Below are 25,747 nucleotides of genomic sequence, written 5' to 3'. Positions count from 1 at the left end.
CGCCCCGTCTTCGCTCGGGTGCAATGCTGAGGAAAATATGAAATTATTTACGACATCACATTAAAAACCTCAAAAATAACAGTATTTCTGCACTATTTAATAGATGTTATTATACATATAAACCTTCCTCTTGAATCACTCTATCTATTAAAAAAAACCGCATCAAAATCCGTTGCGTAGTTTTAAAGATTTAAGCGTACATAGGGATATAGGGACAGAAAAAGCGACTTTGTTTTATACTATGTAGTGATACCTCTAAATACTGTAGATGGAACATGACCGCTCAAAAAGTGGGACGAAAAGTTAGATCAGAAATAGCCATACATGCTCTGACATTCTGCAGTACGCGATTAGGCGACGAACTGGCAACATGTGGATTGGTAAACCCGACCGCGTTACGAATTACCAGGCGCTATAGATTAGCATCGTAATTTTTGACGATATTATTGAATCTATTTACCCATTGCGTATGAATGTTGTAACCACGTAGTAACTAAGTTATCGTCGTTCTCGCGGTATTTTGGTATGACGCGTTATATTTATTTATTTATAAAGGTACATACAACATTACAGTGTAACCCAATGCGCTGTATGACCATAAAACCAATATAAAAACGGAAAACATGAAAAACACTAAAAAATAAAAAAATACAATTTCAAAATTAAAAGGTAAACTATCACACAAAAAAAAAATAATGGAAAAAAACAAAATAGTAAATCATTAATAAATCTTCTCGCTTCTCGCTTCCTTTTATCTAATAATTATGTACTTATCCAGGATGTTAGTGACATCGTAACAAATACTGAGGGGGATGATTCAGACCATGGTCTGAGTTGATATCAAGTGAGTTTTCCTGCCGGAAAATTCTAGAAAATGTTATTGTTTTTTTTTTTTTTCAATTATTTTCCGTTCCATACTTTTGCGACGGAAAATTCCACTTAATATCAACTTTTTCATTAAAATAATTATAGTATGTTCTTATTGTAAAGTTTCATCCATCATAATTACGATGAACAGTGCACCATGGCGCAAACCTAGTCTCAGAGTTGATACTCAGAATCATGCCCTGAATCATCCCTCAAAGTTTTCGTTACGATGTCATGAACACCTTGTATTGACTGTAGGGAAAAATTGGTGCTTCAATTCAATATCAACTCGACGAAGACAAATAATTTAAGAGCTCAAAATCAGAAATCAAATAGAATGGCGGTTTCTATTCCTCCTGCTTCACAGCGAACCGTGCAATAAGAGGCGAGAAAGGTTAATAGGCCCGGGGAGGCAAAGACGTATAGTTACGTCTGTCGAACGTCAAATTAGGTGACCGCTACGCTTTGTTTAGGGTTGGTTTCTCCACGAGCGAAGCGGAAAGCGAGTTTACTAAATAATATAAAATATAATTAAAACACATAATAACGGGTTCTTACCGCGTTTAAAATGGGGATATGAGACTCCCGATATTTCGACACTTAAAGACATTTCGACATTTGTTTTAAACGCGGTAAGAACCCCTTATTATGTGTTTTAATTATGATTATAACCGCGTGAACTAAGTACCCACACTTTGACGAGCTTTCTGTTAGACCAACGTGATGAGCCAAAGTGGTGAGCCGTATCGCCGTCTGTAATGGTTGAGCGAACTATGTTAGTCTTCTTCTTATCATGTGGGTTGCGAGGCGGATTACCAGCCTCATCAACCCTGACAGGTTATGATTGAGCCGCCAAAGGCCCCTGAAATGGCTCATGTCACGATTCACTTACATCAGTAAATAGTAACCGCGACCAACGGCTTAACGTGCCTTCCGAAGACGGATCATCTTACTTTCGGACAATCAGTCTTCTTCTTCTATCGTGTGGGTTGTGAGGTGAATTACCAACTTCATCAACCCTGGTGTCAGGGTTACTATTGAACCGCCAAAGGCCCCTGACATGACTCATCAGTGATCACCTGATTGTTCTAACCAAACTAGGGATCACAAAGTGATCGAAAAGTCCCCACCGGAATTCGAACCCGGGGCCTCCGGATCGTGAGTCCAACGCTCATCCACTGGACCACAGACGCCGTTCCGTTGTGTTAGTGTAAACTGCATTAAGGATAAATTAATAATACAGGGTGTTAGTGACATCGTAACGAATACTCAGGGGGATGATTCGGACCATGATTCTGAGTTAATATCAGGTGGAATTTTTCGTTGCAAAATTCATGATTTTTTTTAGTTTTTTAAAATTATTTTCAATTCTATACTTTTGCGATGGAAAATTCCACTTGATATTAACTCAGAATAATCAGCTGAATCATCCCCCTTAGTATTCGTTACGATGTCACTTATACCCCGCACAAGTACATACGGTAGCCATACAAGTAGGTATGGGTGTTAATGACACCGTAACGAATACTGAGGGGGATGGTTCAGATCATGATTCTGAGTTGATATCAAGTGGAATTTTCAGTCTGAATATTCATGAAAATTTTTGTGTTTTTTTTAATTATTTTCAGTTCCATACTTTTGCGACGGAAAATTCCACTTGATATCATCTCAGAATCATGGCCTCAATCACCCCTCAAAGTTTTCGTTACGATGTCACTAACACCCTGTATATTCGTGCCAGTCCGGTGTCAGGGTTACTATTGAGCCGCCAAAGGCCCCTGATATGGCTCATGTAACGACTACTTTCTTACATCAGTAAGTAGTAACCGGGACCAACGGCTTAACGTGCCTTCCGAAACACGGATCATCTTTACTTTCGGACAATCTGGTGATCAGCTAGTAATGTCCTAACCAAACTAGGGACCATAAAGTATTTTTTGTGATATGTCCCCACCGGGAATCGAACCCAGGACCTCCGGATTGTGAGCCCAACGCTCAACTACTGGACCACGGTGGCTCTTGTCGGTGTAGCATTCTCCATGCTACTTTTTTAGGGAAAAATAGGGCAGTGGTTTCCCTCTTGCATTCCGCCCCAAAAAAAGTAAGCTAATCAATCATAATCAACATTGTAGCTAAAATGACTAAAACATGTAATAGATAGATATATCATTAATGCTTAGATAGAGATGGATTGTTTACAGAGGTTTCTTTTTAAACCTATTAATTTAATTCTCGGGCCTGATAGGATAACTTAATATAATAATTAATACACACACGCTAACACGCTTAATTTACACACTAGTTTACCGCAATTTGCAACGGAATATAATATAATAATATGTTAGATACATCGTTGGAAACTGTTTTGGCTTAATGTGTTTAAATATAAGTTTATATCTTTAAGTATCTATTGTGTAAGCTTTTTGTTTCCTTAATAAAGAAAATCCATAAGTACTAATATTATAAATGCGAAAGTAACTCAGGCTGTCTGTCTGTCTGTTACTCTTTCACGCCTAAACGGCTGAACGGATTTTGATGAAATTTGGTATAGTGATAGATGATAACCTAGAAATGGTTATAGGCTATAAATAATCACGCCATCGTTCTTAGGGGGTAGGCAGTAGGCAGATAACTAAATTGAGTTAGTGATTAATAGTCGTTTTTGTTGGGACTTTTGCTCTATCATGTCTAAACGGCTGAACGGATTTTGATAAAATTTTGTAAGGTGGATAAAAACGGATATAAGATCAAAATGATCACGTCAATAGGTACTTTATACCTACTGTAAACAGATATTTTTTAATTTTTAAAATATATCTACTCTCTTTTATCCAAATGCTATACCCAAATCTATACTGTTCCTTTAATATAATCCTTAATATTCAAATTAAAAGTACGCAGACGAAGTCGCGGGTACCAGCTAGTAATCAATAACTAAATGAGGCAGTCGAAGAATCGTAGCCGCTACTGCATTTTTAACATAACCACACTGTTAAATACATCTTCAGTTCTCAAGGGACGCAGCTATTTTGAGACGCTACTGAATTTTATACGAACCTCGGTTTCAGCTATTGTGATGGTTCGGTTACGTTATAAATGGATTTGTAGTGAGGCTCAAAATAGATTAAACCCTGTGGTAATCAGATGTCGATCACCTATTTTGTACCTATAAAGAATTAATGAAGGTTATTCACTGCTATATCCTCGTAAGGCCCGGATTTCCAGACACAATAGTTAAACAATGGGATTTGGATTTTAAAAGGACTTTGGGCCTTACGACCGTAGTGGATTGGTTTACTGTAAACAACCTGCTACTTAATGAAAATAAAACAAAATATGTTTATTTTACGTTATCGAATGTTAGTGATTCTATTATTGTAAAAAATAAGGAATTGGACCTTACGGATACTGCTGTATTTTTGGGAATTACTTTGGACGCTAAGCTGCAATGGAGTCCTCATATTGATAAGTTGTCCAAAAGGCTCAGCTCAGCAGCATTCGCGGTCAAAAAAATTCGTTTAATAACCGATGTAGAAACCGCGCGATTAGTTTATTTTGCCTACTTCCACAGTCTAATGTCATACGGCATCTTGCTGTGGGGTCATGCTGCAGATGTGAACAGCATTTTTGTTCTGCAAAAGCGGGCCATTCGGGCGATTTACAAATTGGGACCCAAGATGTCACTTAGAAATAAATTTAAAGAAATTAATATTTTAACTTTGGCATCACAATATATCTTTGAAAACTTAATATATGTAAAAAAACATATAGGATTATTTGCAAAAAATAGCGATCGGTTCATTGTTAATACCAGGAATAAAAATAAACTTGCTTTACAAGTCAGTCGATTACATAAGATTACTAAATTTTTTAAGGGGCAATGTATACGTTTTTACAATAAGATTCCCATTGACATTCAGAATTTGCCTTTCAACTGTTTTAAGACAGTAGTTAAACAAAAACTTTACAAAAAAGGTTATTATAAAGTTAGTGATTATTTAGAAGATATGAATGCATGGGATTAACTGTCTGAGAACTGATATTAGGCAGCTAAATTACTCAATTGTATACCAATATTTTATGTTTATATTTATTTTTTTAAAGAACGTCTAGGGCCCTGTGCCGAGTTTTTTCTTGCAGCTTCTTTTCCCCGGCTATACAGGTTGTGAGAAGCTGCAGTAGTTTTAGGCGGATGAGACGTTCGTTATGTAAAATTGACGATTCAAAGTGTAACTATGTTACCTACTGAATAAAGATATTTTTGAATTTGAATTTGAATTTGAATTTGAACCATATAGGGTGTTAGTGACATCGTAACGAAAACTTGAGGGATGATTCAGACCATAATTCTGAGTTGATATCAAGTGGAATTTTCCGTCGAGAGTTCATCTTGCGATGGATGTATACCTGAGGATTAGGGAACGCTTGTTTTGACGTATATATACGTTGGTATAACAACGTAAATATACGTATAGCAACGTAAATATACGTGTAACAATGGCAGCGGATTTGTACCGACGCACCTGATCGCCATTAGTCCATTACTTTAATAGCTTCTGTGGGATAAGATATAGGCGTTTTAGGATACGGGCCTGTGATCACGTGGTTGGCGCGTTGGGCTCACGATCCGGAGGTTCTAGGTTAATTTATTGATTTATTTTCATGGGATAATAAACAATTATACATGATATGTTAATTGTACATGATATATGAGGAGTTCGGTGGCGCAGCGGTTAACGCGTTCGGTCTGCGATTGTTGAAGTAAAGCAACTTTCGCAAAGGCCGCTCATAGGATGGGTGACCACAAAAAAAATAAGTTTTCATCTCGAGGTCCTCCCTGCTTCGGAAGGCACATCAAGCCGTTGGTCCCGGCTGCATTAGCAGTCGTTAATAACCATCAAACCGCACTGGGCCCGCGTGATAGTTTAAGGCCCGGTCTCCCTATCCATCCATAGGGAAGGCCCGTGCCCCAGCAGTGGGGACGTTAATGGGCTGATGATGATGATGGTGACATGATATGTTAACAATAGGTGTAGGATATTTTCACATAACTACATGTTACAATCAACCACATTATCCACGTATTAGAGGTTGGAATCCCGGTAGGGTAATATCACAAAAATACATTATTTTTTTTTGTATGATATGTCCGGGATGTGCTAACAGTGGGATCTTACGGGCTAGATTAAAAAAATATAGTCACTGTACATTGTTTTAAGTTTACGCGGTTATTATCATAATTAAAGCACATAATAACGGGTTCTTACCGCGTTTAAATGGGGATATGAGACTCCCGATATTTCGACACTGATGACTGATCCCGTCATCCCGTGATCATGGCACTTGCAACAGTGTCGAAATATCGGGAGTCTCATATCCCCATTTAAACGCGGTAAGAACCCGTTATTATGTGCTTTAATTATAGTCACTGTAGTCCTGTGGTTTACCGATTGGCTTCTAAAAACGGGGAGCGCCAGTTCGAACCCCGGTACCGAAATGCACTATATATCTTATGTCCAATTTTCACTAACACAGTTGCCTCGACCATTATAGACGGCGATACGGCTCACCTATCACGTTGGTCTAACAAAAAGCTCGGTGAGATGTGGGTAATTAGTACATCTTGCGATGGATGTATATAGCTTTGACTGCCCCATTAGGTTATGATCGTGATCTTATTTTATGTTATGTTATTTAGTAAACCCGCTTTCCGCTTCGCTAGTGAAGTAACTCTACTCAATTGTATAATATTTTATGTTTATTGTTTTTAAAAGAACGTCTATGGCCCTGTGCCGAGGTTTTTCTTGCAGCTTCTTTTCCCCGGCTATACAGGTTGTGAGAAGCTGCAGTAGTTTTAGGCGGATGAGACATTCGTTATGTAAAAATTGAAGATTCAAAATGTAATTATGTTACCTAGTGAATAAAGATATTTTTGAATTTGAATTTGAAACCAACACTAAACAAAACGTAGCGATCACCTAATTTGACATTGGACAGACGCTCTGTCTACCTCAGTTGGGATATTGTCATGGAGCTTATGTGTTAAAATAATATCTCCGCTAATGTTCTTGTTTTGCACCACACACCTCAACATAACCCCGCCTACTTTTCCGCTTGTTTGTGTGTCTACGCTAGTGTTGGGTTCTTACCCGGAAAATTCCCGCGTTTTGGGAATTTTCCCAATTCTGAGGGAAAAAACCCGAAAAATTCCCATTTCAAGGGAAAATATTTTTTATCGCATATATTTGTATTAAAAGTAAGGATTTCCAACAAAGACCATTTAAATATAATGTATGCCTACTTATGCCCAATTTATCTTCTGTCGTAGTGTCGTATGAACTCTTAAAAAACTTAAAGGAGATCATCGGATTTCGGCCCAGAAGTCAAAGTGCCGGCCAAAAAATAATTTTGCTATATTCCGTTAGATCTTATCCTTATGAGCATTTATTACTATGGCACCAAAGCTGTAGGGTCAATATCTTCGGTTTTATTCGATTTTAAAAAACTGTATTTTTCATACATTTTTGGTGAAAATGTAAAGTGCCGGCCAAGTAACAATAATGGTATTATCCTTAGAACTTATCCGTCTGAGCATTTATTACTATGGCACCAAAGCTGTAGGTTCAATATTTTCGGTTTTATTCGAATTAAAAAAAAACGGAATTATCATACATTTTTGGTGAAAATGTGAAGTGCCGGCCATGAAACAATATTTGTATATCCCGTTAGAACTTATCCATTTGACCATTTATTATTAGGGCACCAAACGTCTATGACCATTATTTTGACTTTTGTTGGACTTTACGTTATAGTTTCTGTGTGAAAAGTGCCGGTCAGCAAAAAACACATGTCAAAGCTATCGAGAAGATACCTGTAAACATTATTCACTATGACAAAAACGTGTATGACCATTAATTAGTTTGGCTTTTGTTGGATTTAAAAAAAAACTTGATTTTTGATTCATTTTGTATAAAAATAAAATATAACCGACGCGTTATTTAAAAGATCGTCAGAATGTTTATTACTATGGCATTAAACGACTATGACCAATATTTTGAACTTAATTCGATTTTCCAAAAATCAAAAAAAGTTTTATCTAGTGATAATGGAACTATCTTGCTAAAGGCGTAATATGGTGGTCGTCTTTTGAAAAATAGGTTTGCGTTTGACCACTACCTTACCTGATGGTGATACACGCTTAAGAAACTACTTTTTTTAAAGAAAAGTGTATACAAGGAATAAACAGTGGGGTTATAGAGGTACCTACTATGTTATCGGCCGAGTAGCTCCAGGACATTGTAATAGGCATACATGCAAAGTACAACTACCCGACTCCTGTTTTCCCTAACAGATACTTCAGACGTCATGCCAATATACGAGTTTCGTCACTAGATGGCAAGCTTATCTTTGGAGGGTGGTAACCATTTACGGTCAAGGTGAATCAATACCATAATTCAACCTAAACTTAGGCCGTAACGTTGAGTCGAATGCAAAAACTACAGCCAAAGTCATATCTAAAATCAGATAGTATTAATATAGTTCACCTAACAACACACAAAACAAAAACACAAAGTATTTATCTGAATAATAACTAGTCATTGGGAAAGCTCTGCTTGTTGTCATTGTTAAAATGTATAAAAAAAAAGTTTTTTTTAAAAAGTCCAATAAAAGCCAAAGTCGACATTTGCTAGTATAGTAAAAATACGTCGTTCAAGTCGTTTACCAAAAGATTTGACTTTTGTTTCGCTGGCTGACATTTTCCCATTTGAACCAAAACGGAAAGAGAGATGAATAAAAAGTCAAGATAACGGTCAAAAATGTTTTGCGCCAGATTATTAAATGTTCTAAAGGTCCTTTGTAATCCGCCGTACCGCATTTTTTACCCAAAGCACTTTATTTTCATACAAAATAAATAAGAAATCAAGATTTTTAAAATAGACTAAAAGCCAAACTAATGGTTATACAAGTTTGGCGCTATAGAAAAAAATGTTAACAGACATCTACTCGATACTCTCAACATGATATTTTTGCTGGTCGGCATTTTTCATATTTAAACAAAAACGTAAATTCCAATAAAAGTCAAAATAATGGTCATAGATGTTTGGTGTTATTAAAAAATATTGAGAAGCAACTATTAGACAGATTCGACGTATTTTTTTCGATGGCCGGCATTTTAACATATTAACCAAAACTGAAAGTCCAAATAATGGTCATAGAAGTTTGGCGCCATACTAATAAATGTTCTAACGGTCCTTTGTAATACGCCTGTATACCTCTTTTTCCCAACGGACATAATATTATTTTTTACAAAATGTATGAAAAGTCGAGATTTTTAAAATCCAATTAAAGCCAAACTAATGGTCATACACGTCTGGTGTCATAGTAAAAAATGTTCAGAACAATCTATTCGAAAGGTTTGACACATTTTTTTTCTCTGACCGGCACTTTCAAATTTGGGCCGGCCAAAGTATGGAAAGCCGATGATCTCCTTTGTAATATATTTTGAATGGAATGGTCGATTTTAATAATTCCATGCAAAGATATCTACATATTATAGGATATATAGGATGCTTTTAGCACGAGAGAATGTCATCATCGAGGAGCAACATGGTTTTGTGTAAGAAATTGGGAGGCACGAATACCTACAGATATTATTTACTTGGACTATGAAAAAGCTTTTGATCGAGTTCCTGTCACACCATTGATTGCTAAATTAGAGCCCTTTGGAATCAGAGGCAATGTCGTAAAGTGGACTTCCTGTCAAATCGCACATTCTCTGTGCGCATCGGAGAATCATACTCTGTTCCCAGAAAAGTCCTCAGCGGTATGCCGCAGGGATCGGTGTTAGGACCTATTTTATTCAGTATCTACCTTACAGATCTTAAACATGGTATCATGTCTGATATATCACTCTTTGCAGATGACACGACAATAACGGGGAATCCACTTATTAGCCATAATATAATCCAAGATGATCTTGATAGGGTAATTGCTTGGACCCGAGATTGGCTAATCACATTAAACGTAGACAAATACACTGTGTTGCATGTTGGCAGTAACCACCCCACGTTGAGTTACACCATTGACTCAAAACCTCTCGAGTGTGTTAAAAAACAAAAGGACCTTGGCATAACGATAACACATAATCTAAAGTGGGACGATCACATTATTGGAATCACTAAGAAGGATAACTCCCTCTTATACATAATTAGAAAAGCTTTTTATCATATAGATACGGAATTGTTTCTTAGGCTTTACAAAACTTACTTACGTCAGACCGCTGTTAGAACATGGGTTTCAAATATGGAGACTTTACTATCGGAAGGACATTGCACTACTAGAGAGAGTCCAAAGAAGAGCAACAAAGAAGGTGACAGTACTGGCTGGCCGGAGTGGACCTTAGCGGGGGCCGCAGGACTCTCACCTCTGGCTTGCCTTCATTGGCCAGCCAGAGTGGGGCGTTAGAGCTATACGCTCGCAGGGTGGAAGTGAAAGATGCATAAGTCGCGAGTTGGTAAGGCGGGTAAACCGCCTCGCAGAAACCGCACACCCTGACACCCTGAGATGCTCACAACTATGTTGCTGCCTTGCCGTCCAGTCGCGTCGGCTAGATAGGTGGCCCAACCAGTGAGTGACGAGTCACCGCCTGCCCAATGTATCTCTGTTATTAACATTGGTCGAGCAGGCGCCATAGTCCCCCATAGCCCCAGTATCCCGGTTCACTAACCCCCAACCCAATAGCCCAGTTAATTTTGTTCCCATAATCTGCCATAGTCCTACGCGAACCAGGGATTGTCTTTGGGTGCACTCCCATAGTGCATACAGGGATAATCGCCGGTTGGTGTCACAACACATTTAGAGTAAATTGTCTTAAGGGGCCTCTACGTGTTGGCTTCGGCCCCACGCACGCCTTCCAAAAGTCCAGGACTCCATGACAGACCCGACCCGAGACATGGAAACGACATACAAATAATAATAAGATTAAAAATAATTAAATAAAAAATATTTTCCCATGATTCGGGAATTTTTCGGGTGTTTATTTTATTTTCCCATATTTTCCCGATATTTTTTCTTTCCCACCCAATTTTTTCTTTCCCTGCCCATCACTAGTCTACGCACCTCACTAGAGGGGTCGCGGGGTGGCCGCCGATCGCCGTTCATTCGTCGCTCGCCGCTCTCTTCTGTTGGCAACACTAATAAAAAAAAAAATACTTCTCTCTGCGCCTCGCTCGCGCTCGCGTTCGATTTGTAATCTTATAAAAATATTGTAATATTTTGGAATTAAGGTGATGTGTTTCAGTCAGCTAGGTAACGCTGCGTCAGTAGATGGCGTTACTTCTGCAGTTTTCGTATTTTTTTCCATTTATTCGTTTAGTGTTGAGTTCTGACCCAGTGAAATGTTAGGTGGCGAAATCTTACATACATTATCTTTAAGTTAAGCTACAATTTTGAAGTATTTACTGAAGATATCATATTGAAACATTGCATCAAAAGTTGGTGTCATTTCAATTTGTGTACAAACACGAAGCTGTCACACACACATGCGAACTAGGTTAGCTATTAAAAGAGATGCATAATTTGAAGTCTACTTCTAACTTCTAAATGGCACATTTGGTAAAGCAGTAGCCGCCATTCTTAAGGTTCACGGTTCAAACCCAACTGCATGTTTTAATTGTTTTTACTTTTTGTATTTTTTTTTTACAATTGAATTTGGCGAACCCGTCTATTTGTTACGGAATTTTCAAAAAGTATCACTTTTACCAATAATATTATAATTAAGTATACAATAATTTACTTTGCACTAAAGTACCTTCCGTAATTTCCGTATTTTTTATTTTGTAAAATTCTAACAGGCATTAATCGCATCAGTGAACATGCGGCTAACTAAAAAACTACTGAACGGATTTTCATACGGTTTTCACCAATGAGTAGAGTGATTCATGGGCGTGCTTTAGGGTTTATAATTTATACAAGTATTTTTTTTTGTATAAAATGGTTCAAAAATGATGATGAATGTCAAACATAATTATCGTTACAAATATAGCCGACTTGGAGCTTTCGGCGAAAACGCTGCCTGAGCCCATTGAGATATAACAAAACAACGTATGGTTGAATTGTTCCTTTTTTGTAGGTATACCGAAAAGTCCACAATATGTCATAATAATTATATTGTGTATAAAGAATTGTGTATATGTATTGTATGATTTTACAAATAACGATCACAGTACAGTAATAATAAGGTAGATTTTTCCTAAATTGCGTCGGTTCAAACTTTGTCGCATCGCGTTTGAAAGATGTAATAGCGCTTCAGGACGTCCCGCAAGCACGGCGCTGATGTCGCAGTATCCGCATATAATTATTATGACTTGTCATTTAGTTCCAATAAAATCCGCGGGACTTCATACGTATGTCAGTGACAGCTGGTGATAGCATGCGGGACACTTAGCACCTAATCGAATTCTATGTTGTTTTCGCGCCCAGTCCAGACGACTCACAGCGCATTTCTGGACATATATTTACGTGTGGTGTTTATTCTTAGGTTAGTTAGTTCAGGTTAGGACGTCTTTTTATAACGAGGACGTTAAAAAAAGACGAGGCTGGGACGTATTGAAGTAGTATTTCCATATTATATACGCGGCCTGAAATGGGCTGTTTCGGGGACCTGAACTGGTTGCTGTCGAACTTATTATCACGTTTTCTTGATTAAAATTCATAAATAAGTCAAATAGAAAAAAGAAAAAAGATTTTCGTTAGTTTTAGATCTGTCATGATGTCTGTGATGTTTGTTTATTATACATAAGAATTTCAAAATTTATCTTATTTTTTTTCCCAAAGGGCAAGGCAAAGGGAACTATGAACATACAGCCATGTCTTGTGTTTTTTTTTCTTGATGATGATTAATGAAATGATGAAACCTAAGCCCCCACCCTCGGAGCAGACTCCTACTCCGAACCCCAAACGAAGTAAGCGGCTTGTTGGCGCAAAGCGAAAATAGATAGGTACACTTTGTTTATTGAATATTCCGATTTATGTATTCTTATGAATCCAGAGGGAAAATATTTTTTTAAAAAAAGGCAAATAAATCCCTAACAAATATAATTTTAAAAATACACAAGCATTAAATTTACACACCCAAGTAAAATAGAAAAACAGAAAAATATGCATAAAGTACGATACGTAATCCAAAAGACGTCCGCACGCGCTGACAGGCGAAGGCAAAGTGAGCCTGAGCGGCGGGGCGTGCCGGCTTTTATATTAACGGTCAGCCTTGTCTCCTACACGGCCTCTCCTGACAGGAGACCGTCCTCGGGCTCCTTCTATTTCTCCGGCTCTTCTAGTCGAGTAATGGCATCGACAGTCCTGGTCGGGAACTAGTGGTGGGTAGGACACAGTCTTCTGGCTCCTTTTCAACGGTACTCATGGCTGAGGGAGTTGTAGCTCTCTGCATTCCTGAAGTGGACGGTTGCTGCCCGTCGTCCACGTGTGGTTCTGAAGTTAATTCTGAGAACACCTCAGAATCTAGCTCATCTTGATCATGGCGCTGTGTGGTCAGAGTACTAAACTCATCGTTATCCATGGCTGCACCTGCATACCCAAAACAAACAAAAAAAAAATCAGCAATACATTCACAGATAAACTTAAAGGAAAAAAAAAAAAAAAAGGCAACGCTTAACATCTCACACATACAACGCGTCCGTCGTACAAATAAGGTGCAAAACGTCACAAAAAGAATGGATTAAGTCATAGGCACGGCGTTAGCATAACTTAATCGAGGCATGAGTCATAGGCACGACGTTAAGCATAGCTCAGCCAACTAAGACATAGGCACGACGTTAGCATATCTTAGGCCACAATCGTTAGGAAATCGGTACGATCCTAACAACTGTACATCCAGAAAAGAAGCACGACGTTAGCTTTTTCCGGAGTCTCACTTAAAAACAGTTTGCAACCTGCCCTTAAGTGGCCACGCAACTCACCATCGAAGTAAGTGGCACACACATCAGGAGTCCATTCTCCACGCCATGGGATAATATACTCCGCCGCCGCTTGTGTCAACTTCCCATAGGAACCGGCCAGGAGTTGCAGCTCATATCGTCCGTGCGGCAGAATTTTCACCACACGGTATGGGCCACGCATGCCGGAGTCCAGTTTTCCTGTTGACTGCGCCTGCTTTTTAACAAAAACTAAGGAATTTAACTCAAAGCCCCGAGGAGACTTTCTTCCCCGGTTCACATACGCATCTTGACTTTGCTGATTCGACCTGAGACGTTCTGATGCTGTCTGGCGACTCATCTCACGCAAAGCCTCTCTATTTGGACTGGAACCCTCAAGAGCCACATCGCGCACTAGGCTGCGGATGAGAGGTGTGGCTGCATCAATGCCTACAAGTAAATTAAGAGCGGAGTATTGTGTTGTTCTATGTCGGGTGATATTCAGAACAAGCTGAAGCTTCCATATGACACTAGGCCACCTCTGCTGTCGATAGTTTGCTTCAATACGAATCATATTTAAAACTGTCCTACAGTAGCGTTCTACTTGCCCATTAGATTGGTGCATCTCTGGCGTAATAAGATGGACCTCGCATCCCATGTCCTTGACCCAACCCAGGAATTCGGTGCTCTGGAACATGCGCCCTCTGTCGGCGACGACTAATTTAGGAGACCCAAACAATGAGATCACGTTGGTTACGTGGCGCTTTAACTCATTAGAGTCCTGTCGATACATCGGGTAGAGAAGGGAAAATTTAGAAAATGCATCGATGACTATTAAAACATATCGATACCCATCTACCTCTGGAAGCGGTCCTAAAGCGTCCATATGGATAGTTTCGAAGGGTGCTGCTGGTTTTTCCCAAGAGTGAATAGGCTGTAGCGGAGATCGCGCCACCTTTTTGTGGGAAATACACACTATACAGTGCGCAATATATTTTTGAGCAAAACTACGTAAACCCGGGAACCAAAAATGTTTTGTAACCAAGTCAACCGTCTTATCTACTCCAGGATGTTCATGTTCATCGTGGAACACTCGTAGTAAACTGAGTCTATGCCCCTTAGGGATATAGCATAGAAGACGAGATGGTTCACCCGTCGGTGTAATCTTGACGTATAAAATATCGTTTTTAACGACATACCGACTTGCATCTAGCTGACCATCATTCAATTGTTGAATGAGAGTCCGCGTCTCTTCGTCAGAAGCCTGAGCAATCTGCGCCCAGTTCAGTGGCTTCTGAACCGTGCACACATTGACAGGGTTCCGGCTCAAGTAGTCAGCGTGTGATATCTGTGACCCCTTTCGGTATTCCAAGGCAAAGTCAAAATCTTGTAGGTATACCCACCACCGAGCCACTCTGGGAAGCAGATCCTTCTTGCGCTGAGTAAGCTTTAGCGCATTACAGTCGGTGACTACAGTGAAGTGCACACCCACAAGATAGTGCCTGAAGTGCTGTAAAGCCTTGACCACCGCAAGGGTCTCAAGCTCGTACGAGTGGTATTTACTTTCAGCACCCTGCGTTAGCTTGCTATAGTAAGCAACCACTCGTTTGTGTCCGCCCTCATGAACCTGCAGAAGTATGGCTCCGTAACCGACCGAGCTCGCATCTGTATGCACTTCGATCGGCAACGAAGGGTCATAAACTGCAAGCACTGGCTCACTGGTCAGGTGTTCGAGTACATCCTTACGCGCGACTTCTTGTTCCGTTCCCCACTTAAACGCTACACCTTTACGTGTTAAAGCCGCAATACAGGCTGTCTTTTGAGCAAAACCAGGTATATATCGCCGGAAATAACTAGCCAAACCCATAAATTGCCGAACCTGCTTAACATTTTGCGGTTCTTCAGCCTCTAATAGAGCTCTGACTTTATCACTGCTCGGCCGTACCTGACCCTCGCTGATACTACGGCCTAAATATTCAATTGAGGGTGAGAGGAAGGAACATTTCTTGAGATTGATGGAAAATCCCGCGTCAGTCAGCGTTGCTAATACCTCACGTAAAAGAACTATACCACGATCTACTGTCTGGCTCAAAATAAGGACATCATCAATGTAGACGAGGACCTCACCAGATTCAATGTACTTCTGGAGTGTTTTAGCGATGATGCGTTGGTAAACGACCGGGGCATTTGCAAGTCCATACGGCATTTTTAGGTACTCAAAATGCCCCTCAGGCGTCACGAAGCCCGTCAAATGAACTGATTCCTCTTCCACAGGAATCTGGTGAAATCCCGTCGCCATATCTAAACTCGTAAAGAACTTGTTTCGCCCTAGACGGTCTATGTGATCGTCGATTCTCGGTAAGGGAAATCGGTCTTTTACAGTTACTTCGTTTAACTTCCGAAAATCAACGCACATGCGGTCTGATCCGTCTTTCTTCTTGACCAGCAAGATCGGTCTGGCATAATCAGATTCAGATTCCTGGATGATCCCCTTTTCCATCAAATCTTTGATGATTTCACGCACGCGAAGGGTCTCGGCGTGAGAGAGACGGTAAGGTCGGTAATTCACAGGGGTATCATTCTTCAGTTTGATAGTCATGCTTCCCGTATTTACGGTAGACGTGGCAGTTCCCGATATAAAAAATTGGGAGAACTCATGTATAATTGCCAACAACTGTTGCAATTCATTGTCAACTAGAGGCGTGTTAATAGGAATAGACTCCTCAGAATTAATAGTCATAACCCGGTCTGATTCGGTCACCTCCCTTGTAAGTATCTGGGCGTCGCGTGTGCGGACATAACAGACACCCTCCCTATTCAGGACATCCGTGCCCACTATGACTGGTGTGTTCATATATTCAGAAGCAACCACAAATAAATCAACTTCAAGGGTTATACCGTCAAACTCAACTGGCAACGTCACATAAGAAGTGCTCTCAATTTCCTGACTACCGATCCCTTTCAATATACGGAACGTTGGCTTATGCGTACACTTAAAATGTTTCAGCAGATCCCGGGATACGAGGGATATTGTTGATCCACTGTCTATAAGAACATCGACTGGCACGCCCTGAACGACAGCGACGATAACGTCACTATTGCGGGTGACTTGATTTTCGCGGCAGAAGTTGACGTTATTTTTGTTACGTGATTCGGACTTTTGTTTGGCAAAACAATTCTCAACTTTATGTCCCGACTTTTTACAGAACGAGCACGTATCGGGCTTTGTCGGTACAAAAACAGATTTCGGCTTATTATTTGTAGTAACCGTAGACGAGCTGTCGTCTAAGTTTGACTTAAATCTTTTACTACAGTTCGACTGTCTGTGCCCCGACTGGCCGCACAAAAAACACCTCCCGTCGTCAAAACGTCGTTTTCTTTGAGATGAACTAGGTATGTTTTTATTTTTCGACGCGTTATTTGTATTTAAAGACGCGGCCCGCGTGGAGACCCCTTTCGCGGTGCTGGGCTTCACGTATGTAGAAAAGAACTCAACTAGATTATTAGGTTGCAGTTTGGCATTCGTAGCAGACGCCCTAATCTGCGGGTCAGTAACTCCGCGAATAATAATTGCCGATATAAGTTCATCACTAAGCCCTCGTACTATACGCAGACGAAGAAGTGAACGACGAGCGTAGTCAGCGTATGTGTTAAAACTATCTGAACTCGTACACATAACCTCAAACAAGATGTTCGCAACGTCCGGTGTTTTAGGGCATAATGGTTTAAACTCTGTCTTAAAATTGGTCCAATTACGCTCAGACGTTACCCACTCGTTCAACCAGGTTCTGGCTTCTCCTTTTAAACAATTTCCTATCCGCGAGAGACACTCGTAATCGCTCCAGTTATTAAGTGATTTTGCGCGATCCACCTCCTCGCACCAATCTTCAATGTTATGTAAACTGGGGTCAAAGTTTGAAATGTAATAGGGCTGGTTAGATCTCACAACCGTATTAATCGAACGAATAGCGTCCACAATACGATCGGTTACGGTGGATGGCGCATTCACTTCACTAGTTACACGCTCCGACTCAGCAGCCATCGGTTGGTAGGATATTTGCTGTTGTGACACATCAGGCGTTCGCGGATGAGGTGGCGGCGTCATAGAACGTTCCGCGCGACGCACCGCTGGAGACACCGGTTTATCAGTCGGACGTGGCGCTATGCATCTACTTGTCTCACGATGTCTAGGCGGCGATGACGCGGATCTAACATCACGTTGCACCGGCGGCGACGCGCTTCCTACGGCAAGCCGACCCTCCAGTTCCCCTATGCGAGCCAACATCGCGTCCATTTTACGCCTTAAACTACCATCCGGGGTACGGTCGCTATACCTGCTACGTCGCCGTTCCTCTCGATTGCTATAACGACTTCTACGGTGCTCACGTTCACGATAATCGCGGTCAGACATGTTTGTTTACCTTTTATTTTTTTTTTTATTTTTTTTAGCTTTTCACACCGGTAAACACAAAATCAGAGTAGCCTGCAAGATAGAATCACGTGTTTCTATCCCACTTCTGATCTTATGAATCCAGAGGGAAAATATTTTTTTAAAAAAAGGCAAATAAATCCCTAACAAATATAATTTTAAAAATACACAAGCATTAAATTTACACACCCAAGTAAAATAGAAAAACAGAAAAATATGCATAAAGTACGATACGTAATCCAAAAGACGTCCGCACGCGCTGACAGGCGAAGGCAAAGTGAGCCTGAGCGGCGGGGCGTGCCGGCTTTTATATTAACGGTCAGCCTTGTCTCCTACAGTATACTATCGGGAATGTTTTCCGACTAATCAATCAATCAATAATACTTTATTAATGTGATCATTAACCACAAAACACCACTTCGTATTGATTATTTAGATTATTCAATGAAGAAAGCAACCTTCCCGTTCCCGGTCCCACCAAAAAGTCCGCGGCAAAGAGAATATAAATAAATCTGTATGTTGGATGGAAAAACAATTAATTATAAATGACTACTATTTAGGCCGGCAAATGCAACAACTTCTTTTTTGATTTGGTTTTCCCCGAAGGGTAAGGCAAAGGGAACTATGCCCATACAGCCATTTCATTTTATGTATTGATTTTTTATTATAATATATGTCCTCTTTTAAAACACGGTATTTACCCATTATTTAAAAAATGTTTAAATAAGATACGTTATTACAGAAATATTTTTCCAATATTCCTTTTCTCAGATTGTAGTATTTTTAGTTTTTTATTTATATTTATTCTCTTCATACAAAATCTCTTTATAAATTGTCACTGACATTCTATTACACTTGTCAAGTAGTCAAAGCCTTTAGAAAAAAAAAAAACTATCACGCACACAAACTAACATTGACACCTCTACACGCTCAGCAAATACACTGTAATCTGCACCACTACAAATGTAGAATTGATCAAAATTGAGGGTCTGAAATATGGTACTTCTCGTATTCGGACCCTAAATTTTTGTTAGTTTGCGAAAATAATACACCAAAATATTACTATTTATCGGTTTTATAACAATATTCCTCTATCCGTTTTCCTGTAGCACTGCATCAACTTTTGTATGGAAAACGAATCACCTTAATAGACAGCGATATAGTTACAGTCCGCTAGTTTTATTTATTGCTATCAAGGATCCCAACAAATTGGTCCTTCGAGCCGGTTCTTTCAAGGATCCCAACATTGTGTCATGTTACAAAACATTCAGTTTGGCAAGCATTAGCTTATCAAACATCTAATTAACAAATTGCCGCAGGACTGTGTCGTTTAGAAATTAATCATATCATAAACTGCCTATATACGTCCCACTGCTGGGCACAGGCCTCCCCTCAATCAACCGGAGGGGGTATGGAGCATACTCCACCACGCTGCTCCACTGCGGGTTGCTGGAGGTGTTTTTTACGGCTAATAGCCGGGACCAACGGCTCGTGCCCTCCGAAGCGCGGAATCATCTTACTTTTTCGGACAATCAGGTGATTCAAGCCTGAAAAGTCCTTACCAAACAAAGGACAGTCTCACAAAGTGATTTCGACAATGTCTTCATCGGGAATCGAACCCGGACCTCCAGATCGTGAGCCTAACGCTCTAACCACTAGACCACGGAAGCTGTTAGAAATTAATATATTACGTTAAACCAGACCCGACACTCAAAATAAAAAAATAATTGCCAGTGCCGCCTAACGCCTACGGCCTCCGTGGTCCAGTGGTTCGAACCCCGGTGGGGACATATCACAAAAATCACTTTGTGATCCCTAGTTTGGTTAGAACATTACAGGCTGATCACCTGATTGTCCGGAAGTAAGACGATCCGTATTTACTTCCGGACAATCCGTGCTTAATTCCAGACACTATAGTGTCTGTGTAAAACGAGGTGTTAACGGCCTCCATGGTCCAGTAGTTGAGCGTTGGGCTCACGATCCGGGGGTCCCGGGTTCGAATCCCGGTGGGGAAATATCACAAAAATCACTTTGTGATCCCTAGTTTGGTTAGAATATTACAGGCTGATCACCTGATTGTCCAAAAAGTAAGATGATCCGAGCTTCGGAAGGCACGTTCAGCCGTTGGTCCCGGTTACTACTTACTGATGTAAGTAAGCAGTCGTTTGGCGGCTCAATGGTAACCCTAATACCAGGGTTGATGAGGTTGGTACTCCACCTCACAACCCACACGATAGAAGAGAAGAAGAAGAGGTGTTTTGTATGAAGTGTCCGGGGTATGACCAAACTATCAGCTGAACTAAATTGAGGATCGAACACAACAATCCGATAATACGTTTCAAAGTTTCCCCGCAATATGTACCTCTTGAAAAACAATCTCCTACCCTCAGTCACGCGTTTACAACTTTGCCAATATCCAAGTTGTACAACAAAAGTGTGCGCATGATTTATCCATGATGTAGAATAGAAATACAATGGAACAGATTCCAGTGCTTACCATTTAATTTTATTTTAAGTTATACCTGTCATTTTCTTCACTATCCCGTTTTTCATGTAAAAATTATTGTAAATTTTTGTGATTTTTAAAATTATTTTCAGTTCCATTATGCGACGGAAAATTCCAATTGATATCAATTCCATTTTTTCGTTAAAAGTTTTCTTTACGATGTCACTAACACCCTGTTTAATAATAATTAAAATATGTTCTTATTTTAAAGTTTTATCCATCATAATTACGATGAACAGTGCACCTCTGCAACTCTGAACAAAACCTCCACTACTACCCACTATAAATCTGTACCCCTGTCAACAAACATGAAACTGGGTCAGGAGCTCTTGCTTGAGATCCATCAATATATTCTCTTTTCTTTCAAAGCATTTAAAAGTTCAGTTTACTTAGTTACATCACTCACTCGCTTACTAAAAAAATCAATCACTCACTTGCAGCCACTCTTCGTATCAACATCCTAAGATTGCGATATTTAACGAGAGCGTCAGATTATCCCGTTTTTAGGGTTCCGAAGCTTAAAAAAAGAGAAACGGAACCCTTATCACTTGTTGCCTGTCCGTCCGTTCGTTCGTCCGTCCGTCCGTCTGTTTGTCAAGATTATTTTCTTCGGTAACGCGTGGAGATATCAAATACTTATTTATACATAATACTTATACTTATTTAATGCTTATTTACGTCCGCGATCCCTTGAGGCTGTAAAAAAATCTAACTTATAAATTAACGTAAACCAAAGGTATTGTAATAGTATTGTAATAGATGTTCTAATAGTATCGTAAAAGATGTTAAGCCATTTTTAACAGTGTGGTATTTAGCAATTATTTTTTGTAATAATAATTAGTAAAAGGTGCATACTTAAATAAAACTAGCTTTTGCCCGCGACTTCGTCCGCGTGGCGTGTTATAAAAGAGAGATGTTTGTGTGCTAACTCCCATTTTTCAAACTTTATATTCACTAATGTATGCATGCATGCTCCAATACAAATAATCCAGTTAGGTAAGTCCAACTTCGAGAAAGAGATCTCTCGTCGGATCCAACTCGGATGGGCAGCGTTCGGGAAGCTGCGGAATATCTTCTCGTCCAAAATACCTCAGTGTCTCAAGACGAAAGTCTTTGACCAGTGCGTGTTGCCAGTGATGACCTACGGCAGTGAGACGTGGCCGCTTACTATGGGTCTCGTGAGGAGGCTCGGTGTCGCTCAGCGAGCAATGGAGAGAGTTATGCTCGGTATTTCCCTGCTTGATCGAATCAGAAATGAGGAGATCCGCAGGAGAACTAAAGTCACCGACATAGCTCGGAGAATTGCAAAGCTGAAGTGGCAGTGGGCAGGACACATAGCGAGGAGAACCGATGGCCGCTGGGGCGGAAGGGTTCTGGAATGGCGACCACGTGTCGGACGACGCTCAGTGGGTAGGCCCGCTACAAGGTGGACCGACGATCTGGTGAAGGTCGCGGGAAGCCGCTGGATGCGGGCAGCGCAGGACCGATCGTCGTGGAGATCCTTGGGGGAGACCTATGCCCAGCAGTGGGCGTCGTACGGCTGATGATGATGATGCATGCAGGCTAGATTGAAAACATCTATTTTACGCGGTTTCGATTTTTTCATACAAATGTTTTTTCCCGCTAACTCCCGTTTCCGTAGGAATTTTGCAATATCCTGTTGCAACTAAGCTTTAAGTTAACTAAGGTATCTGCATGCCAAATTTCAAGCGTCTAACTTAAGCGGTTTAGATTTTTCATACAAAAGGATTTTCCCGCTAATTCCCGTTCCCGTGGGAATTCCGGGAATTTCTTTCTTAGTGCACCTCTACGATACCTAAGCTACGTCCCTTCCAAATTTCAAGTACCTACATTTAGCCGTTTAGGCTGTGCGTTGATATGTCAGTCAGTCAGTTTCTCCTTTTATATATTTAGATAAACGTGTACTCTTCTCCCTTAGAACAGTTTACAATAACTTTCATTATGTAATACACAATGGCCTCGATCCCTGCAGACACCTCCTAATTTTACTTTAAGTTATACCTTGCATTTACTCATTCTTCCTTAAATTAAGAGGTGTCAATCATCCATCCCTTTCCTTTTCGGCGGGTGTTTACAGGAATTAGCGCCAATGTATACTCATTTAATAGGTATAAGAGCGCACGCCAACAAACTGTAATCAGTTTGGCGAAATTATTTATTAGCGTCAAAATGTCAGGAGTTCATGTTAATATTTCTGATATTACTGTAATTACAATCTGATTGCAGTTTTAGAAGGTATTGGATAGGTAGCAAATATGTATGTAGCAATTATCTAGCTCCGGTCGCCATTTTGTCCGGTCCCGCCATCTTGTCGTCAAGATGGCGGGACCGAACAAAATGGCGACCAGTGTTTAACGTGTAGGTATATCTTTTGAATGAGAAAGGTACTAGATTTTTTAGTTTAGGTATCAAATAGTAGTGGATAGGTAGTATATCTACTAATATGCAATTTCAACATTAAGCAATTGGTCCCGCCATTTTGAAGCTAATAATTATTTGTAAGAAAAAAAGTAGCTTTCTTTTGAAAAGTTAAATAAAAATAAAAAATACAGCAAATTTAAGTCTATCTGTGCCCAGCAGTGGGACATAGAGGGTGTTGATGGTGTTGTTGTATACAGTGTTGTCTTGTTGCAGAGGAGCTGAGCGGAATCTTCGTGAAGAGCATCAGCGAAGGCAGTGCTGCTGACCTCTGTGGGAAGATACAGGTCAACGATAGGATTGTCGAGGTAAACATTTTTGTAATGACATTAAGGAGGTCAGCCTATCGGGAGGTCCCTGGTTCGAATAGCCTTTGTTGGATTCTAACCTGCGTCCTCAAAGTGAGAGGCAAGCGTTCTATAAAGATATTATAAAGAGCAAGGGCTCAATAAATATTTATAATTCATTTCATTATCATTGTTTACAAATGTACTATATCAATGCTTTCTCGTACATTAACTATTTGGCAAGACAATCAGCACCTGGATCTCTTTTTTTTTGACGTGACTTATTGTAGATTTGCCGCAGATGGCATTAACTACGTGGCCGGACAAATGGGGAACGCTGAAGGCTCTCACCCGGTACAACGTTTAAGACAACAGGCCTGAGGTTGCCCAGTTGGGCGCGAACCCCGGCTCAGGGCGTCGTCTGAGAGGAAAAGTATTTGAAAGAATTAATCGACCCTAGTGGGTCGATTGCGATAAACGCTGATTGAGGGAAATCGTCGACCATGCCGGCGGGGTCGGTATCGGGGTAGCCCTCATCCGGCAGCGTGCGAATAACTTACGAAATAGGTGGAGTTTTCCACACTCTATACGTATCTTTATTGTCATTCAACCTTTTCTATTCCGTAATGTCCGAAGGTCAGGGCCTGGTGATCTGTAACACAGGCCTACTCCTATCAGAGACACCAGTCTCTCGCCTGCTTCATTTATCTGTACCCATATACATTGGATATTGTATTTAAGTTCTAAGCTAGTGAGAGAAATGAACATTATTTTTATTTCATTTTATTAACCTTATTTAGTAAAGGTTCAAAGGATCTATTTTATTTTCGTTTCCTCGTTCAGACGAGATGAGGACGTACGAAAATGCTGAAGGAAATCTTACATCACTACATATTATAAAACAAAGACGTTTTCTCCGTCCCTATATCCCTATGTACGCTTAAATCTTAAAACTACGCAACAGATTTTGATGCGGTTTTTTAATAGATAGTATTTCAAGAGGAAGTTTTATATGTATAATAACATCCATTAAATAGTGGAGAAATTCTGTCATTTTTGAGGTTTTTAATGTGATGTCGTAAATAATTTCATTTTTTCCTCAGCATTGCACCCAAGCGAAGCCGGGGCGGGTCGCTAGGTTTTCCATATAAAACATGACAAATGCTCACGAATTGGGGTATAAAAAGATACATCCATCGCAAGATGAATTGAGTACCCAAACCCAACTGAGCTTTTGATAGACCAACGTGCTGTATCGCCGTGTATAATGGTCGACGCAACTGTGTTAGTGAAAACTGCACTTAAGATAAATTAATAACTCATTGGTGCTATTCCGTTGGTGTAACATTAATCATCATCTCCCTAGCGTTACCCTGTTATTCACAGGCTCTGCTTACCTAACCTGAAGATCAAAATCAAATCAAATCAAATATACTTTATTCCACAGAACTAAATTTCAACAATCAGACATAACACATGAATACAGTACAATTTGGGCGGCCCGAAGAAGAAGAAAATAAAAATATATTAATAAATTAATATTAATATTTGAAGATTTGACAGGTCCGGTTTTTTACAGAAGCGACTGCCCGTCTGACCTTCCAACCCGCGAAGAGAAAACCAGCCCAATACAGGTTAGGTCACATACCTCCGAAAATGCATTTCTCGAGAATGCGGGTTTCCTCACGATGTTTTCCTTCACCGCTGAGCACGTGATAATCATTTATGATCCAAACATGAATTCTAATACAAATTCGGTACTCGTTGGTTGATTTGGTTGTTGGTTCGTTAATCGTTGGTTGGTGTAACATTAATAACACATTAATAAAATGTGGTTTTGTGCCCGGTTAATGCCAATAGGCTCGTCCCCTATTACATGGGACTTAAACTATAGAGTAAGGATTAATACTACGCATGTTATTATTATTATTATTTATTTAAGATACAAAATCCATACGTTTTTACAATAAAATACCTTGAATATTTTGAATTTGTCAGAAAATAAATTTAAAGCTCACGTGAAGCTTACTTTATTAAAATTAATTAAAAATAACTGGTATTAAATGTATTCCGTTATTAAATAACTTGTAATGTTGCAGTTTCTTGTCATTTCTTCTCCTCAGCCATAATACTTTGCGAAATAACGTAAATTCAAAAATGTTAAAATGACCTGTAACAAGTTTATCCATGATAATGACATTGTTTTTAAGTTTACGCGGTTATTATCATAATATCGGGAGTTTCATATCCCCGATTTAAACGCGGTAAGAACCCGTTATTATGTGTT

General features: G+C 39.9%; 1 protein-coding gene and 1 long non-coding RNA gene across 4 annotated transcripts in view; one reads left to right on the top strand and one right to left on the bottom strand.

Moving 5' to 3' along the window:
- The window catches only part of LOC126377499 (uncharacterized), a 228,018-nt gene that overhangs the window by 42,164 nt on the left and 160,107 nt on the right, over positions 1 to 25,747 (top strand). For all 3 annotated transcript variants that reach the window (XM_050025234.1, XM_050025235.1, XM_050025236.1), the window contains exon 7: positions 23,390 to 23,481. In XM_050025234.1, the coding sequence (XP_049881191.1) occupies positions 23,390 to 23,481 (92 nt within the window). The remainder of the gene's footprint in view (positions 1 to 23,389; positions 23,482 to 25,747) is intronic.
- The window catches only part of LOC126377645 (uncharacterized), a 350,458-nt gene that overhangs the window by 259,108 nt on the left and 65,603 nt on the right, over positions 1 to 25,747 (bottom strand). The window lies entirely within an intron of this gene.

This window comes from Pectinophora gossypiella, chromosome 23, assembly GCF_024362695.1.
Source record: "Pectinophora gossypiella chromosome 23, ilPecGoss1.1, whole genome shotgun sequence".
Taxonomy (NCBI): domain Eukaryota; kingdom Metazoa; phylum Arthropoda; class Insecta; order Lepidoptera; family Gelechiidae; genus Pectinophora; species Pectinophora gossypiella.
The sequence above is the reverse complement of the archived record's forward strand: the minus strand, read 5'-3'. Positions and strand labels throughout refer to the sequence as shown.